The sequence below is a fragment of the Hippopotamus amphibius genome, chromosome 7, assembly GCF_030028045.1.
Source record: "Hippopotamus amphibius kiboko isolate mHipAmp2 chromosome 7, mHipAmp2.hap2, whole genome shotgun sequence".
NCBI lineage: Eukaryota > Metazoa > Chordata > Mammalia > Artiodactyla > Hippopotamidae > Hippopotamus > Hippopotamus amphibius.
In genome coordinates, this window is record NC_080192.1 from 124,693,132 (window position 1) to 124,713,426 (window position 20,295).

At 38.4% G+C, this 20,295-nt stretch overlaps 1 protein-coding gene across 4 annotated transcripts in view; it reads right to left on the reverse strand.

Annotated features, from left to right (window-relative positions):
* LCLAT1 (lysocardiolipin acyltransferase 1) overlaps nt 1–20,295 on the reverse strand; it is a 188,161-nt gene that overhangs the window by 7,467 nt on the left and 160,399 nt on the right. The window contains exons 6-7 of one of the 4 annotated variants that reach the window (XM_057740983.1): nt 10,945–11,098; nt 6,956–8,836 (exon numbers count right to left, since the gene is read on the reverse strand). The exons of 2 other annotated variants lie outside the window; for them this stretch is intronic. In XM_057740983.1, coding sequence (XP_057596966.1) covers nt 8,662–8,836; nt 10,945–11,098 — 329 coding nt within the window. In that variant the 3' untranslated portion in view covers nt 6,956–8,661. Of the gene's footprint in view, nt 1–6,955; nt 8,837–10,944; nt 11,099–20,295 lie in introns of those variants that run through there. One more of the 4 variants, XM_057740984.1, reaches the window with a different exon arrangement.

Consider the following 20,295-nt stretch of genomic DNA (forward strand, 5'->3'; position numbering starts at 1 on the left):
AAACAAGTTTTATTTTCTAGGTAGATGGAAACCTGTTGACATTTTCCATAATTTGACAATAGTGGTGCATTATTAGATCATCAAAGGTAAGATGTGAATAACAATATAGCACTTGCTGAGGCCTGATACACACATATACATAAAACATGTGCCTTGAAAAAAGATACATACTTCCAAAAATGAGATCATACTGTATACACTGTTTCCATCCATGCCATTAAAGATTTTCTAAAATATCATTTTATAGGTGTATAACATTTGATTTTTGATATATACATTAAAAAATTACTTTGTTTCCCGGTATTTGCTTCCACATAAACAATACTTAACTATCAATATTTAAATAGATATCTTTGTAATTAATGATAAGGATTTTCTAGGATAAATTCCAATAAGTTAAATTGCTGGATCAAATAACATGAGTACTTCAATAGGCTTTTGCTATATATATGGGAAACTGACCCCTGGAAAAACCAATTTAATAAACACACACAAGAAATGTATGGTGGTGCTTTCCTTTTCACACTTTTACTAATGCTCGGGATTGCTATTTTTAGAAAGTTGCCAAAGTATGTCATTTTTGTTTGTATGTCTTTGATTAGATAAACCAAGTTCACAGGGACTATCCCTAGCTGTTTTGGAAATTCAGTTATCTGTCACCTCCAGATCTGTAAGACCTCTTTATATTGCACATGCTTTACATCGTTTACACTGATTTGGCTTCTCAGGCCACTGGTGTTTCCCTGGCCACTAATGAGTCTATTTGTTGGATTTGCTGCTCTGTGAATGCAGCTTCACGTCCTTTATCCAGTTCCTATGGGCTGTGGGCTGTGTGTCTCTTTCTAGTCAATTTACAAAGCTCCTTCTTTATCATGGGTTATTAATACTCTGTATTCTTTGTTGTAAATATTTTTATAAATCCATTACCTATTGCCTTTATTTATGGCACCTATCCAATACACGTGTTTGTGCCCGTCTATATGCGTCTATACAAATTCATTTCTTTTTCTGTTATAGCTTTTAGATTCCTGTCTTTGTCTTCCCTACCCCTAGACTGTTAAGTATATTTTACATTTTTCTACAAGATGAAAAACATTTTTCATTTAACTTTATAATCTAGCTTTACTTTCTTTCAAGACATTTGTTTTTCTAGCATCCTATATTAAATAACTCCTTTTTCCCCCCGTTTTGAAATACCAACTTGGTCATATATTACATTCTCAGATACATAGATATCCAGTCTCCCTTCTCTCTTCTGCTCCACTGATCTATGTTTATTCCTGCTTTCCTTGGTGACTTAACATCTAATAAAGCAAGTCTGTTTTCTTTTTCACACTATACTGGGCTCCTGCTGGCACCTATTTGCAATATAAATTTAAGTGCATTTAATTTAATTCTAAGACAAAAAGCCACCTTTCTCTCAACTTATCCCGAAGCTGCATTTGCATGACATTACATTATACTTTTGAAAGAACTGACACTTTATCTATCTATTTTTGGCTGCGCTGGGCCTTCGCTGCTGCTCGTGGGCTTTCTCTAGTTATGGTGAGTGGCGGCTACTCTTCACTGTGGTGCACGGGCTTCTCATTGCAGTGGCTTCTCTTGTTGTGAAGCACAGGCTCTGTGGGAAGACATTCAGGAGTCTTTCTGAAACCTTGAAAATGTTAAAGTATGTGGGCCGAGCGACTGGATGCAGTGTCCTGCTTGAGCAGTGGAGGAGCTAAGGGTGCGGGGCGTGGAGACTATGGGGGCATAGGCAGAAAATTGACCCTCTCTGGGGGCGCAGCCCCTTCCTCACTGCATTCCTCATAATTACCCTGTTTGGCCCTGGAGGATGGCTGGTTAGCCAGAGACGGGTAAGATTCTTCAGGGGAGGAACAACCTAAGACAGGCACAGTCGCAGAGGGGCCAACAGGGGTGGGGCACAGACCCTTAATCCTTCTGAGAGAGGTCTCCTGCCCCCAGGGCTGCTTTGCTCTCCACGCCCAACTCAAATCTGCACCCTGCTCAGATCCACACCTGCTCAAATCGGACCCAGGAGGCAAACAAAGATCATTGCCCCAGTCATGTGAGGCCTTTGATTGTTTATGGGATTAACCTGGGAGTGTTAGACCCTTAGGCTATGCCAAGAACTCAATAAAAGCAACGTGGGATCAATCAGCAAGGCTCTTGATCCTAGATGTCTTGAGTCCCCTGGTCCCATCTTTCTCTTCAGTCTGTGTCTGTGTTTTCTTCAAGCTTGCGGCACCCGTCACTCACCTCGAGTCGCCGAGCTGGTCTCGGCAAGGCTCTAGGCACGTAGGCTTCAGCAGGTGTAGCATGTGGACTCAACAGTTGTGGCTCATGGGCTCTAGAGCGCAGGCTCAGTAGTTGTAGCACACGGGCTTAGGTGCTCCGTGGCATGTGGGATCTTCCTGCACCAGGCTTGAACCCATGCACCACCCCTGCACTGGCAGGTGGATTCTTAACCACTGTGCCACCAGGGAAGTTCCAGAACTGACACTTTTATACTGTCTTTTCAAGAAAAAAGTATGCTTTTCCATTTGCTCAAATCTTATTTCTCTTCCAATAAGACTTCAGTTTTCTTCACATAACTTCTGTGGCTTTCTTTTAAAATTTATTTCTAAATTTCATAATTTTTTTCATTATTGTGAATGGAATATGTGCTCCTACTTCTGCTTTTAGGCAATCACTGCTTAGAATAAAGAACCAGTTGTTTGTTGTGTATCTATCTCACATGTAGCCATCTTAACAAATTTTAAGTCTAGTTGATGTTTTTACTAGACTCTTCCTGACTTTTTAGATTTTCTATCAGCAGCAAAAAGACAGCTTTATCTTCAATTTTCTCATCTTTATGGTCTTTTCTTAGTGCTTTCACCAGCATTTACTTAACAATAAAAAGAAAACAGTTCTGACTTTAACCAAAATGTGAGTTTGAATGCTTCAGCATATGAGATAGTGTTGAGTTTTGGTAACACAGTATTATAGTTAAATAGGTAATTTCTATTTTGTTCTAATTTTTATTATGAATGGCTTAAGTTTATCAAATATCTTTTCAGCATCTATGGATAGGATCAAATATATATATATTTTTAAAAATATCGCTCCAACATCTGTATGAACCAAAGTAGCAATATTAAATATTAAATACTAAATATTAAAAAGAAGAATACTAGAAATGCAAAGAGAAATTGAAAAACAATAAAATTATAGTGTAGGCTTCAGTATCTTTCATAATAGGATGACTCCAGTAGATTAAAATTAATCAAAGGAACTGAATAACTATTGATAAATTTGATTTAATAGACTTATATAGACCCATAGGTCCCTCAAAAATTTTTAAAGGGGGTAGTATCCCTGGAACACTTTGACGTTTGAGCATTTACTTGGTGGCAAGAAGTTTTAAACACATTTTATAAAAACTGACATTTTATAAGTCACATTCTCACAACAAGATTCCACAAAAACAGAAATAAACAACAAAATATAGTAACCCCCTAAAAGAACACTTGTATGCGCCCAAATCTAAGCCTACATTACTACTCTCTTCATAGCTTTATTGGGTATGTGATTTTGCACATAACACAGAGTTCTCTGCAATTTCATCCTTTTCTCCTTTGAGAGGGAAAGTTAATTTGGTTGAAGATGAGGTATTACTAAATGGGTGGAGAGCAAGTTGTTGTCTTCAAGAGTAAGCAGAAGACAGAGTAGAAGTGAAGGTCTCTCTCTGATTGCAGATGACAGTTTTGTCCTTCCCGTGGCTCTGGGCTCTGCATTGGGAGCCACACTAGTCGGTCAAGGTGGCTGTCAAACTGCCTTAGGCTTGTGACACACTTCCTGGCTAGCCTTCTCCTTAGATGACCCAAGAATTACATTACCTTGCTTTCAGTCACTCAAATCAGAACTGCCTCTCAGTAAACTGCCCTCAGCCTGACTGTGGGGACTGAGGATCTTCCTACAACAGGGTTTTCTTCATCAACAAGGACTGATCCAACCATGGCTGCACACCTTCTACAGCAGGGGCTTATCAATCCAACAGACCCTCTGGTCGATGGAAGGCATGTGGGGAGATATTATGTCTATTCTGAAGGCTATGTTTCCTACTTCTTCCCTCCACCACCATCTGCTCATACTCTGTTCCCCCAAATGACCAAATTAAATATCCCACCAAGGAACATACTTTATGGCTTTTGTACTCTTTAGTAGAAATAGTCATAATTCATCCTTCCTTATCTTTTTACTTTGTTTTAGTGAGTCCTGTAAGGTAAAGTACAAAGTGCAGCGGTGGTGGTGGTGGTGGTAAAGAAAATGGAGCAACACAGGAAATATCCAAAACTTCCAACAGTGAATTCTCAAATGCAAGTCTTTAATTCACTTCTGCAAAAGGTGCCACTATTGGCAAGAAGGGATAATTTAATGGGACTGTGACTTCCTTCTACTGAAAGGATAAAGAATCAGACTGTGTGTAGCTCAACTGAAGGACAAACGTCTCAGGTTCTTCCAAGATGGCAAAGGAACAGTAGGCTCTACTCTTAAACAGCACTTACAGAGTATCTTTTGAAGTTTAAAATAAAATAAGAAAAAGAAAATGGACTTCATGTAGTTCAGAAAGATGTGTTTCAAAGAACAGAGCAGACATACTGATAACATCGTATACCATTTTGATACTTCTGGCCAAAAGAGGTTATATTTTCCTGCTTTTTCTTTTAGTATTTTCTTTTCCTTTCTGTACTTCCCTCCCTCCCTCCTCTCTCCTTCCCCTCCTAGCCTCCCCTCTCTTCTTCCCTTCTTCCCTCCCTCCTTTCCTTCCTTTCTTCTATTTGTGGATAAAGTTCAAAGACAGAAGCTAACAATACACCAAACTAAAAACTAACCCAAGTACTCTAAACCTTCGTAAATGATCAGAATACCATACAGGTGACCATCCACATTTACAGACTTACAATTCCTGGTTTTAAGTAGCTGTGGCCTGCTGTATGTTCTTCCAGGCAGAAAACTCATTTTCTTGCATCCCAAGGAATCTAGAATCAATTGCTGATACAAAGGAGGGAATGTTCTATATAACACTGTTCTTAAATTAGACAGGATCAAAGATTCTTCTAAATATTTTCCAAACATCAACCAGAAATTCCTCAGTGTTGACAAACTTCTCAAAACAATACTCCCCAAAGCATCAATAGAGACTGGGGGGTGGGGGAGAAGATATTAAGGTGAATTTATTTTCTAGTAAACTGTCTAGTTTCATCAAAAAGTAGGGGTCAGTGCTGACGATCTAGCCCAACTGTTTAGTAAATAACTGCTACATTTGAGCTGCAGAGAGGTGGAATCAGGATGGGACCACTGCAATGAATAAAGTATTAAAAAGCAGATGCTTTCTTTGGAGATATTTTCATTAGGAGATAGGAAGTAGAGAGAGAAAGGTGCTTCCATCCAGGGATTAATTTCTATGAATCGGCATAAAAACAGAGTCATTTGAGTAATAACTGGACTTTCTGTTGAAATTCAGAAATGTGAGAGTTAACATCTGGATGAATAGCTACTGATTCTGAAATTTAAGCCGGAAGAATAACAATAAATTAAGGAAGAGAATAAGTATATGTAGTGGGTTGAACAGTGTCTTCCCCAAAATTTACATCCATCAAAACTTCAGAATATGATCTTATTTGGAAATAGTGTCCTTGCAGATGTTTTAAGGTTAAGGATTGAGATGAGATGACAGTGGATTAAAGTGGGCCTTAAATCCAACGGGAACGTCCTTATAAGACAGAAAAGGGGATAATGTAAAGATGCTGGGGAAGACTAGAGTTATGTAGCCTCAAGCTAAGGAATGCCGGGAGCTAACAAGCTGGCAGAGGCAAGGAAGGATTCTCCCTTACAGCTTTGGGAGAGAGGCTCTAAGGGAGACAGTACCTTGATTACAGCCTTCTGGCCACTAAAACTATGAGATAATAAATGTTTTTTTTAAAGCCATCAAATTTGTGGTGATTTTTAATGGCAGCCTAGGAAACTAACACAACATACATTAAGAGATATTGAATGTCAAGGATTGCTTCTTTTTTGAGGCTTTATTTTGGGGAAGGACATTTCTTCTAGAGGTTTATTGTACTTCTGAGTTATAAAGTGGCACTTTGAGAATAAAGAGCAAGGTAACCTAACTGTTAGAGACAGCTGTATGGAAAACGACGACTTTGTTTCCTAAACTTATCTGAAGAGGTTTGAAGAGGAAAATTAGAAACAGCTTAACTACAGGTTCATGGAGAACGCAGAGCTACATTTTATGGCTGTTGCTACAAGCTGCTGGGATCTGTTCCTTAGCTGAGAAAGAGAGGCTGTGACAGTGGTTCTCAACCTTCAGTGGCCTAAGAATCACCTGGGGAACCAGCTGAAAATGAAGAGTCCTGGACCTCATTCCCAGAGATTCTCATTTAGAATGTATGGGTGAGATCAAGGAATCTACATTTTAATGGTCACTCCAGGAGATTCTGCTCTGATGCAGAGGGCTGGAGGGCCATACTCTGGAAAACATTAGGTTATAAGGATGGTTCTAAGCAAAGGAGGCCATAGGCAGTTGTGTTTAAGAGCTGTGTTCTTAGAATCAGATAAGGCTGGTTCTTCCTCTAATTCCACTCCTTGCTAATGTGTGGCTTTGGGAAACATACACCTCTGGGAGGGTTATTTGAGATCATCCTAGTAAGTGTCAATGAATACTGTCTATTAAAATTATTTTAAAATTTATTTAAGGTAAAAACAAGTTGCTCTAATTCACGTTATTTAGTGACTTAATTAGAACAGTAACTGCCATAGTTGTGCTCACACAGTGGGAGATTTGATTAGGGTATTGATAAGAGTCTATCCCCTGCTTTGGGGCACTGGAGAAAGATCTTGCTGGATATGATTTCCGATAACTGCGAAATAGCAAGAGGGAAAAAATGACTAGGATTGAGAAGAGAAAATTTAAAAGGAAGAAGGCAAACCCCAGCTCTTCCAACACTGCAGTTCTGCCTGAAAACCCCGGTGGCTTCTAAGTTTACCACTAAAATCATTTCTTGTGTATCTGGCATGCCCAGTGTCATAGTTATATACCTGGGCTGGACTGGAAAGAGTGGACTTCTTGCCCTCCAAATTCAGCCTAACTTCTCAGTCAATCTTAATTCTTATCTACTAGGAAAAGAATAGGAAAGAAAAAAGAAAAAAAAAATAGATGCCTGAGTACAGTCCCCTTTCATTAGTACTAGCATACTTCAGTACAGTTTCATATCTCAGAAAACTTCCTCAGTGGGATTGGCAGGCAGGAGGAGCGGGGACTGAAAGTGAGCAAGGCTACAGACACCTAATAGAGATTTACTGACTAAATGCCAGGGGAGTGGAAAGTCTGGTGGTCTGAACCCTGAAGGCTAAAGAGAGAGCTCCGGCCTGAATCTTAGAGCCATGTGAGAGAGTAAGCTTCCTATTACTACTTTTCAACATTATTCACTCAGCTGAGGCTATACTTAATAGCAGGTTTTTTTTTTTTTTTTTTTTTTTAAAACGTTCCAGTGTTTAAAGTAGTATGTAAAGACAGAAGGTTAATGTATGACAAAAACCAGTTGTTCTCATCTTTTTTCCTGTTCTTAGCAACTCACTAGAACAGAGACGCTCAACAAGAGGTTAGGTGAGGAGATGTGTTTGAAAAATTAACCCAAATTATTAGGTAGAACATTCCTGGTCTTTCAAGTCCACATACCTAAAATAATACTAAACAGCTATATATCTGTACTACATTAATATGTTAGCATTTATTATCAGACACATGATACCAGAGGTTCTAGTCATTATAACAGGCAAGAAAAAGAAATAAAAGGCACACAGATTGAAAAGGAAAAAAGTAAAACTGTCTTTTATTCAGTTTGATAGACTATCAAAAAAGCTATTGGAACGATAGATTTAGCAAGGTTGCAGTATACAAGTTTTCAATATAAAAAATAAACTTATTTCTGTATACTAGCAATGAACAATTAGAAATTTAAATTTTAAAGAATATCATATCATCATCAACAATATAAAACACTTGGGGGTAAACAACAAAATATGTGGAAGACTGCAAACTACAAATATTACTGAGAGAAATTTGAAAGACCTAAATAATTGGAGAGATTACAGGCATACCCTGGAGATACTGCAGGTTCGGTTCCAGTCTACCGCAATGAAGGGAATATCAAAATAAGGTGAGTCACAAACTTTGGGGTCTCTAAGTGCATATGAAAGTTATGTTTACACTATCCTGTAGTCTATTCAGTGTGCGAAGCATTATGTCTAAAAGAAAGTACATACCTTAATTAAAACATACTTTATTGCTAAAAAATGCCAACCATCATCTGACAGCACAGTGTTGCCACAACCCTTCAGTCTGTGAAGTGCAATGAAGCAAAGCACAATAAAATAAGGTATGCCTGTACCACGTTCCTAGATTGAAAGATTCAATATTGTTAAGAGGACATTTGTCCCCCAAACCGATCTACAGATTCAAAGCAATCTTAATCAAAACTCCTAGTATGCTGTGTATAAGTTAACTGATTCTAAATTTTATATGGATAGGCTAAGGAACTAGAATAACAAAACAATTTTGAAAAGAACAAAGTTGGAGGCCTTACACTAGTTAATTTAAGGACTCATTCTAAAGGTTCAAGTAATTAAAGCAGTGTGGTGCGGAGGAGGGCTAGACGTATAGCTCAGGGAAACAGAACAGAGTCCAGGAACAATTCCATGCTCATACTGCCAATTCATTTTCAACAAAGTTGCCTGATTCGATGGAGAAAAGATGGTCTTTTCAACAAATGGTACTGGAACAACTGGATACCTACATGCAAAGGTAAAGAAACAAATTTGATGCTTACTTCATACCACATACAAAAATGAACTCAAAATGGATCATGGGCCTAAACGTAAATGCTAAACTATAAAATTTCTATAGGAAAACATAAAAGAAAATCTTTGTGACCTGGGCCAGGCAACAATTTCTTAGATAGGTCACAGAGAACAAAAACAAGAAAGGAAACAATGGAGAAGCTGTACCTCATCAAAATTAAACACCTTGACTCTCCGTAAGACAATATTAAGGAAATGAAAAGGCAAGCCACAGACTGAGAGAAAATAATTGCAAACTGTATATATGATAAAGGACTTGCATCCAAAATATTAAGAACTCTTACAACTCAATAATAAGAAGACAACCCAATTTTTAAGAATAGGTAAAAGACTGGAATTGACATAACCAAAGAAGGTATGTGAAAGGCAAGTAAATCCAGGAAAAGATGCTTAACATGTTTAGTTATTAGGGAAATACCAACTGAAACCACAGTAAGATACCATTGAATATTTAACAGAATGGCTAGAATTTAAAAAGTTGAAAATATCAAGTTTTGGTGAGGATGCCAAACAACTGGAACTCTCCCACACTGTGGATGGGAATGTAAGACAGTACAGCCACTTTGGAAAAGAGTTTGGCAATGGCTCAGTTATCACAATCCTAGGTATTTACCCAAGAAAACATAAAACCTATGCAAATTCTTGTATGCAAATGTTCATAGCAATTTTATACATAATATTCTAAAACTGTAAGCAACCCAAATATCTGTCAGTCCATAAGTGGGTAAACAAATTGTGGTATATTCCATTCAACATAATACCACTCAGCCATAAAAAGGGATAAACTGATACATTAAACAATGTGGATGAAACTTAAAAGCATTATGCTAAGTGAAAGAAGCCAGATATAGTCAACTACACACCATTTAATTTCATTTATATAAAAATCTAGAAAAGGCAAAACTATAGTGACAACAGATCAGCAGTTTCTAGGGACTGGGGTTTGGGGGAGAGGTCTGACTGCAAATGGGGCCATATGAGAACTTTTAGGGCTGATGGGATGTTCTGTATTTTGATTATGGTGATAGTTATGTGACTCTATGCATTTATCAAAATGCATCTAATTGTACACTTAAAATGCACTTGCACTTTAAGGCAGGTAAATTGTACCTCTACAAGTTATTTTTTTAAAGCTTTTCAAATATGCATTCTAAAATATTTAAGTGATACAATATAACAAATTTGTAATATCTGCTATAGTCCAAACAGAGCTTTATTTATGCTGGTTGGATTCTCATCAAACTAAAATGTTAGAAAACATAGTATTTAAAGTCTGAAACAAATCCAAAATTTATTCACATGCACTAATTTTTAATGTTTTTTTTTTTTGGTATTAGCATTTTATTGGAAACAGAACATTTTCCTATTCATTCAAATAAACAGTGACATCCATAAGCTCCTCGTTATTCTTTTGCACCACTTTTTCCTTTCTTGGCTAATACAATTCCCTAATTAAGAAATGATGCTAAGTGCAACCCAACATTTTAAAATTTCTACCACCCTAATTTCTTTCAGGATCACAAATAATATATAAAATGTTTTCTTGCTACTATCTAGAAAGGAAAAGGGCTGAATCAACATTACTTCTGAAGCAGTTATAATTGAAAAACTTCAATCAGGATTGACAAAGAATAAATATAACAAGACAAGTGGGAGGCAATGTGTCTTGAGATCAATATTTTAGAAGCAGGACTCTCAAATTTATTAGATTACCACAACGGGAGCAGGTCTTCAGGTTTATCAAACAAAGCATACACACACACACCCTTGTACTCTTCAACATTAAAACAGTATAGTGTCTAATCTGTTTAATAGTTCAGATTTTTGAGGATAGATTTCTGCTTTTAACCAACACTATGACACAGAAACTTACAAAACATTTGGGAACTAGTTTAACATACCCATTGTAACCATCCCCACTGCCAAATACTGCCTCTACCACCACCCCAAACAGAGCACCAATCCCCTCAGATGCCACAGCAACTCAACAGCAGCACTTTCTCAGTGGGACCGAAGGTGTGACACTTGAGTCCAGATTACCTTGCACAGCTCTGAAGCACACACACACAGCGGCTGTAGACAAGGCCGGGCCTGGGCAGAACCGTGCAGAAGGCTGGCGGGGAGGCGGTCACTGCTCTCCCTCTGCGCTGTCCAGAGGCTCCTGCTCTGTAACCGAGCGCCCTCTCCCCCTCTGCTGAACAGCGAAGGGTCTCATTTCAGTACTTTACATGAGCTGATCCACTGACTGATAATACTTTGCTATGAATAGATTTCAAGAAGTCTTAACCATTTGACCAGTCTTTAGATATAACCAGAAAGAAATCTGATTTAGTCCTGCTGATGTATAATTTACCTCTTTCCTGGGTAAAAATCTTCCACCATAGCTCCATAAAGCAAACAAATGAAGCTGAATTTGAATGCTCAGTCCCTAAGGCTTTACACTCCCTTGCACTTCACCCGTTTACATAACCCGTCTGGCTGCTGGAGGTTTTTCCGTTTGCTGCCTCCTCCTCGCCCAGAAACTCACTTGAGCCTATTGGATGGGTGCATGTTTTGGGAGGAGAATTTGATTTTTTGGTTGGGAATGGAGGCTAGTGGGAGTCCTTAGTAAATCTGTGATTATTAGTCAAAAGTTGGCCCTCAGTACTGCTCGGCAATCATACATATTTCTTTAGTCCATTCTGTGTCCCAGCCACCCAGATCTGAGTATCTCATGCCTTTTTCTTTAAAAACCTCCACAACACTTCCTTGTCATCGCTCATTCTCATCCTATTTCTCTGAGGAAGTAAATCCTAAGAAACTTCTACAAGCTCTTACCACCTCATCTACCCACCTACTTGCATGTAAGTCCATACACTTTGTCTTCTCTTCTTTATACGGATGACGTGTCCATACTCCTGTTTAGGGTCAGTCACTCCACCTGTGTGTTCTATCATCTTGTCTACTCCAGTGATATCTGATGATGATATTTCTCCAGCAATAACCAGTCACTCCTGTCTTGCCTATCAACACACGTATAATTCCTCCCATCATTCCCTCTTGCCCCGCCGCTCACTTCTCTGCTCACCTACACAGCTGAATGTCGAGTTCTCTATACTCACCATCTTCAATCCCCTCACATCTCTTGAACCCATGCGCCATTACGCTGTGCCCTCACCATTCCACCAAAACTGTTCTCATCAAAGTCATCAATGACCTTCAAAAAAACCAAATCCAATGACTCCCTCCCTCCTTGAGAAACTGTTTTACCCTGTTTCCTGCTCGTATTACCCTCCTGGTGCTTTTTCAGACTCAATGGCCACTCTCAAGTCTTGGATTTTACTCTGGTTTATCTGGTGATCTCTTCCAGTCTTAAAGCCTTAAATACCAAATATGGGCTGCTGCCTTCCAAATCTGTACCTCCAGCCTGCCTTTCTCCCTTGCACACTCACACACCTGACTACTAACTTCGCATTTCCCCTTGGATGTCTAATTAGTATCTCAAGTTTAACATGGCCTCAGTGGAACTTCTTCTTGGCCTCTCCCTCAAAACCTATGCTTCCCACTATCTCTGTCTCAATTAAAGGCAAAACTGTCCTTCCTCCAGTTCATACCAAGAACCTTGAAGTCATCCTTGCTTCCTCTCTCTCTTATACTCCACACGCATTCCATCACAAGGTCCTATTGGCTCTACCTTAAAACAGATCCAGAGTCCAGCCAGTTCTCGCCGCCTCCCCAATTTTACCTCAAGCTACCACCTCCCACCGGATCACTGCAAATATCTTTCTAATTGGCTTCTCTGTTTGACCATACTCCCTCCTACAGATGCTTTTCAGCACAGCAGCCACAGTAATCCTTTCAGAATGTTAGTCACCACATTATAACCCACCTTGGTTGGTCTCCTCACCCCATCTCATGCAGAGAAAACGCCAAAATCCTACCCTCACCTGCAACCTGTTACCCTCCAGCTCTCGTTTTCTCCTCCTGCTCACTGGACTCGCTGCTCCCGCCACACTGTTCTGTGTTCTCCTCTGAACACACCAGGCACATTCCCATTCCAGGATCCAAGCTGTTTCTCTACCTGAGAGGCTCTTTCCCCAAATTCACCTTTTCAGGGGGGGCCCAAGGACCCTATTTAAGATAGCAGGCTTTCCTCTTTCCTGATTTATTTTTCCTCTGCAGCCCTTATCATCGGACATACTATATGTTTTATTTACTTGTTTATGGCCTGTTTTCCTTGTGCTAAAATGAAAGCGCCACAGGGTAGTAATTTTGTTGCTTTTACTCACTGGTGTATCCCCAGTGCTTCTTTAGTGTGCTTGGTAAAGAGCTGTTTGCTGACTACACTGAATGAGCAGAAAAAGGGAAACCAAGCTGAGCTTCTCTCTGTGGTATATTTCTGCCAGGAAGAGTACCTGGGAGAGAGCCTTTGCTGACAGCCTGCAGGAGAAAGAGGCACTGGGAGGCTGTTACTGGACAGTAATTGTGATTAACGATTCTCCAGACCAGAGGAGAGAAGGCAGACAGGGATTTATGCTTTTGTTCTTTTGTGAGCATCAGACATTCTGTGTTAAGCCTCAGACATTTTGTGCTTCTGCCGTTCTCTACCTCTATCTGTGCAAACACTACTATATTATTGTCAAAGCACTAGTATTCTTCATGGATTTCGGGCAACCTGAGATAATAAAAGGTTTCAGGTGATTACTGGGAATCAAGGTCACGTGTGGGGCGGTAACAGTTGGTCAAGGGAGCTGACAACATCCGGACATCCACAGGCTGCCACGAGGCTAGGAGGCTAGGGGTCTATTCAAAGTGCATAGGTGCCCATGACAGGCTTAGAGAGCTGGGTGAGTTTGATATTCCCCCTCTCCCACTACCTTCAAACCCCTAGATGAATATTTTCTAGTTTATGGCATATTTGACAATGCTAAAATATATAATGCTATGTTTAAACTGAAATTCTTTCCTGAAATTCTGGAATGCACCACTGAGTGCTTTCTGTATCATTTCTATGAACAAAAGATACTTCATTAAGCCTGCTGGAATATTACCTCTTCATTAACTGAAGTATCACAGGAGAAGCATTTGTTTCCTAATCAATTCCAAAAATATGTCTTTAAAGTGAACCACTAACATCCTCAAAGAAAGCCTTGTAATTCATCTACCTTGCTATTCTTTCTATCCATGAGACATGAAGAGTTCGCACTAGCTTGAAAAAAACCTTGCAGAGCCGGCATCTCCATCAGTGCAGACAATAATCTGAAACCAGTAACTGCTGCCTTATTTACATGATGCACCATTTCCACTCTGACCTCTTCCCAGGGGGATCTCTTCTGCAAATGACCACAGTATTTCATTCTATTATTTCACGTGGCCTGCTAACGGGTTCATCAACCACCTTCCCCTGCTGACCAGACAAGCTGCTCAGGGCCCCTCAAACCACGCCCAGACATGTTAAGAATCTTAGCCTGACTTGGTTTGAGATCCCTCCATTTCCAGTCCTGACTCCAAAGCACCTTCTATCAGCTTTTGCTCTACTGACTCACGTTCCTCTCAAACCATGGTTTCCAAACAAAGAATAGTCCACATGGAGCAGAGGAGGGTGATGTGGAGAGAGAGGGAAGAGTCAGCAACGCTCAGGAAGCTGGATATGGGAGCTCAGCGGGTGCAGGATGCTGGACTGCCTTTCCTTCCCCACTCATGGCCCGCCCACCCTCTCCTGCTCAACTGAGAACACATGTGCACACAAACACACACACTTACCCTTCCGCTCCCTTGGATTTCCAGAAACTGTAGCTAAATTATGATCAGAACACATCATTTAGTTTGCTTCATAATGGGCTTTCTTGATATCACAAAAAAGGAGCAGTATTTTCAGGGTTTTTTTCAGCTACAGCAAATTAGAATATATGCTTTGGCTTCATATAATTAATTCACATAGCTTTACTCACATTCACATGCAGACAGCAATGTAAACTTTCTCTTGCACACATACTGGGGAAGAGGAAGGGCCAAAAGAACAAAAAATAAAAATAAAAGGCTGGACAAAAGGGTTAGAAAAGGTTAAAAGAGCAAATGGTGAGGCCAGACTTGAATAAAGTAAGAGAGGAATGTTGGGGGAAAGATGATTAAGAAAGAAGGAAAAAGACCCCACACGAAATTAAAGTCAACATCTATTAAATGTCCATCAATGAAATATAGAGGAAAAGCAGAAGGAAGGTAAAGGGTGAGGAAGCAATTGTCAAGTCTGGGGAGTTTAAAAAAAAAGAGAGAGAAAGAGAGGACAAGTTACCCTCATGTCCATGGAGGTCCTCATTTCAGAATATTTACCTATAGTGCTTGTTTCTATTTAAACTGGATTTCTGGTAAAACATAAAAGGCATATTTAATGTGGTGAACCAACTAGTTGGGGTGAAAATTGATCCCCAAAGCAAACGAACATAAAAATATATAACTTTAAGGTCAGTATTTTAATATAAAACAGAATCAGTCTCCCATTTTCAAGGATGGGCTTTTTTGAATTTAGCAGAGTGACATCAGACCTAGGTTTACAGAACTATTCAAACAGCAAGGTCTTAAATACCTAAGAGACCCGTGAATATTAAGATGATCTTAATATTCCTAATGCTCTGGTGTTAAAAACAATTTCCACCAGACCTTGATAAACAAGTGGATAAACTGGATTAAATTAAATCAGTCTGTACTTGGGAAGCTATCTTAATCAGAAAGAGATTTAATGAAAAGCCTTAGCGTAGATGAATCCTCTAATTATTACGGGCTAATATTTGTCCACAAAGAAGAATTTGTTTCAGAATTAGAGACCAAGGGAAGCCAGAGATACCAATTCAATAATGGAATGCCTAATTAAATGATAATGGAATCCTAATTATAATATATTGCTTTCTCCTGCACATGATTTATTTACCACAACTGCTTTTCACTTGGTTCATTAAAGAAAACTAAGTAAAATGCAATTACTAAAAATAAAAAGGGAAAGAAAAAATAGGTACATTAAAACTTTTTTTTTAAATATGGAGAAACTCAGATGTAACAAAAAGTTTAATAATTTGGGGGAAAAAAAGTCCTGCTGCAGAAGATAGGACTGTGTTCAATTAGTACATCTAGATGTCTGTCCTACATCCTTTGAGTCAGTCATTGCCCTTATGTGCCTACAATTCAGTTAAGAAAACATACATCCATCAAATCAAAAGTACTGATGAAAAGTCTAGTAAGTGCTCGTAAATCATGGCTACAATGACGACTGCATAGCCTGTGCTAGCTACAGCTGCCACGGGAGACTCAAAGACATGGAAATACAAGATATAATCATGTGAAAAGTTAAGTAATAAGGGAAATTAATAAAAGTTAATACAAAATTTTAAAAGAAGTGAAGTGAGTGTAATGGAAAATGAGTACCATGAGCGACTTCAGAGAAGGCAAGATCACTGTGCCTAAACAGTTCCTGAAAGCAAGATGGATAGGCTGATTTAACATATGCATGAACTAGTTCCTTGAAATTTAGAAGAAACAGCATTTTCAATACGGAAAATACATTTTAAAAGAATCAAGCAGTTATAAAAAAAAAATCAGATATCTCAAAAAAATTAAAAGATGAAATGCAACAGAGAACAGAGTTCAAAGCCATTCTCATGGATATATGGGAACTTAATGTACAACAAAGATGACACCACAAATCAATGAGGGAATGACAGGTTGCTTAATACATAGTGTTGGAGAAAAATAAAGCTGTGTCCTCACCATCAATACATTGAAAGGAGGACTCAAGATGATAAAAACTTAAATGTAAAATGTAGTTATACATTTAACAGAAGAAAATGGAGACTTTTTCTGATCAAGTAGCAAGAAAGCTTTTATTAAAAAAAACTTTAAGAGCATAAAGTATAAGGCAAAATTTTTTTAATGATTTTGATTACATTAAGAATTTCTGTTCAGTCAATATGTAGTAGAATAAGAACATATTTGTAATATCTAAAACTGAACAAGGGGTTAATATTTATAACACAGAAAGAACTAGTACAAATCAATAAGACACTAACTGTAGTAATCTCAATAGAAAAATAGAAGATATAATAAACAAAGAAAAGGAAATGCAGAAACCTAACTGGCACATGAAAATTCCTTGTAATCAGACAAAAGCAAATAAACACCAACAAGGTACTGCTTTACACATATTTGACTGGCAGAAAGTAAAAAGCTGGATAATATCAAATGCTGGTAAGAGCGAGAGGGTACAGGTACCCTCATGCATTGCCAGAGGGAGTTTAGAAGGCATTCTGGAGAGCAATTTGGAGCTAATCAAATTAGGGCTACTTAACCCTCTGACTTAGCAATTTTACTCTTAAGACATATATCCTAAAGAAATTCTCAACTGGGTACAAAAGAGAGCATAAGATATTAATTGCAGTGCTTTTGTGATGGTGAGAGTTAGAGGTGACCCTGGATGTCTGTCTTTGGGAGCCTCAATAACTGAGATGTGGAAGGGATACACCATGAGAAGACAGTATTCAGAAGCTAAAGATTAGATACACACGGGACAGCATGATGACAAACTGAAATTATACTGGAGTAATCACAGTTCAGGCATACAAAAATGGAATTGAGCAGCCACTGAGGATCTGGTCTCAGACATGTCTCTGCACCACTGTGAACTTGAACTTTCCCTGAACTGTATGAGATCCAAGGATATCACCAGCCACATTCAGAACAGCACCTGCCAGCTGCACCATTATGGTCTGAAGGTCTCTCTCTGTAACTATGCAACCATTTTGGACCCCAACCAATCCTTACTTAACAAGCACCCTTCTTGCCAGCTCCAATTATAATTCTTGATAAACAACTCATGTAAATGTAACTTTACAGTTTTTGCCTTTATAAACCTCCCCCATTTTGTAGTCTGGTGGGACACAATTCAAGTGCTTCTTGAATCTGTAGCTCTTGGGCTGCAGTCTTAATAAATCCCACATAAATACCTTTTTATTTCAATCAAGTCTCCTTTTCTAAAATTTTGATTAACAAACATGAATGCATTTTAGAAGCAAAATGCTAAGTGCAAAAGCAAGAAACAGTGAGATGTCTAACAGTCTCATTTGTGTAAATTTAAAAATACGGGAATACAGAACACAACAAAAATTTTATAGGAGCAATAGGAGCAAACAGATACACGTTAAATATATCAGAATACTTATGGAAGGAAGAAGGAATGGAAGTAGGGTACAGGGAAAAGTGGAATAAATAAATAACAATAAAAACAAAAGAGAAGCTTTGCCCAAGACCAATGATAATGTCCTGTAAACGGAGTATGATTAACTCAATCCTCTGAACCCCAAGTCTTCATTAAAGAATAAGTGCTTTTAAGTAATTAATGGACACCAGAAAACACAAATCAGGCCCTTGAAAATAATACACACACACCCATTAAAAAACTCTAAATTAGCTACCCTATCTACTCAAATAATAGCACATTTAGAAGGGAGGAGCTCACAAAATTTTGGAAGCATGATTTAAAGCTCAACCCCGCTGCCATGGAGTGCTATAATTTTAATACACATCATGGGATGGGGAGGGGAGGGTTTTGTCTGGGCCGGTAAAACCTGTTCTAAACTGGAGTGCTACAAATTCTGAGCGTGAGATTACTGAGATCTCTGGTTTTTATGGGCAACATTTTAATTTTGGGTTGTGAGTCAAATGAAACCTGTCAAAACATTCTTAAATTTAGAAACTGCTTTGCCGTGACTGCTCAGCTCAGCTCCCCTTTAATTCTCACATCTGAATCTAAAACAGATCTTTACTTGAGCTATTTTCATCTGCAAAGGATTTATATGAGGATCTATTCTCTTTATTTTCTCTTTAATTTTACTCTGAAATAATTTCAGGTTTATAAAAAATGTTGCAAAGTACTCATATGACTTCCGGTAAATTTCCGGTAAACTTCACCCATTCTCCCCAAATGTTAACATCTTATACAACTAAAGTACAATTAAATAAACCAGCAGATTAACATTGATACTTTACTATTAGCTAATCTATTGATCAAATTTTACCCAAACTTTGCTAATTTTTCCACTATTGTCCCTTTTCTAGTTCAGGATCCAATCCAGGAACCAATGTTGGCAATTATTTTCTGGAAGTTCTCTCAGTTTGGTTTGTCTGGTGTTTCCTCATGATTAAATCCAAGTTATGCATTTTGGCACAAATACTTCAGTAGTGATGATGCTCCCCTCTCAGTGAAGCCTATCAACACCCATTATCTTTTTAACACAAACTGATGCAATGTGGATGGGCAACATTCACATCCAGTGTACACATCACTGTGGTTTGTGTTGATGATAACGTTTGATAACATTCAAAGGTTATGTTTTATCTTCTCCCAGTCATCTGAACTCTTAGGATTTGATGATAATGTATATATTGTCTCCCTTCTCTAAATTCCACAGCTCTATGAACCTCTCTTATAGTACTTACCATTTTTCTAGTTTATACTAAGTGTTTTTGTCAAAATCATATTTCTGGAAATAGATTATATAGTCGAGGGCAGGCTGCATGTCTTTCTCTCGTTGTATTCTCCACATTGCTTTGGACATACTATTCATACAAACACCTGTTAGAGAAATGATCCCTCTGTATTATGAAGACTAAGAAAAAAAAAGAAACACACTAAACCGATACAGTGTGCTATGTCCTTCCTCATACTGTTTTATTCGATACTCAACAATAACCCCGTGAAGTGGGTATTGAGACGCAGGTTAAGTAAACTGCACAAGGTTACAAAGCCAGGAAGGGACAAGGTGATGGCTTCAACCTAGATCAATCTGATTCTAAAGCCCTGTGGTTAGGGTCAAGAATTTAATATAGGAAGACAGTTCAGGATTTCTCATTTTCAGTGTGCTAAACTGAAGATCACAGAGATTAAGTAATTTTTCAAAGAGGCTTAGAGTTGGCTGAATAAAAGGACTATATTTAGAAGCTAGGTTTCCTTCCTCCCAGCTTTAGTTAGCTCTTTCCACTGCATAAAAGAACTGGTGCCCAGGCCCCCAAATTGTACTCTGGTATTCTCAATAAGAACAATTTTTAAAAGTTAAGATCTAGAAGAATATAATTGGTCTTTACAGTATCTTTTTAAAAGTCTCTCAAAAAGTTAAGTTTGGCAGCAAAAGCCTTTCAGACAACTTAAATATCTTAATTTTATTACACTGCAAATATAACTGAAATTCTTTCCATTTCTGAAACACATTACAAACAAAACATCAATTAATCAACATTTACCCACAGCAGAAGAAACACACTGTTCTAACTGAGAATGTGTCCAATGGAAAAGGACTGGGCTATGGTATATTTTCTTGCATGTGTTTCTGAAATGGGAAAGTTTTCCATTACTCTTCTAGGTATGATTAT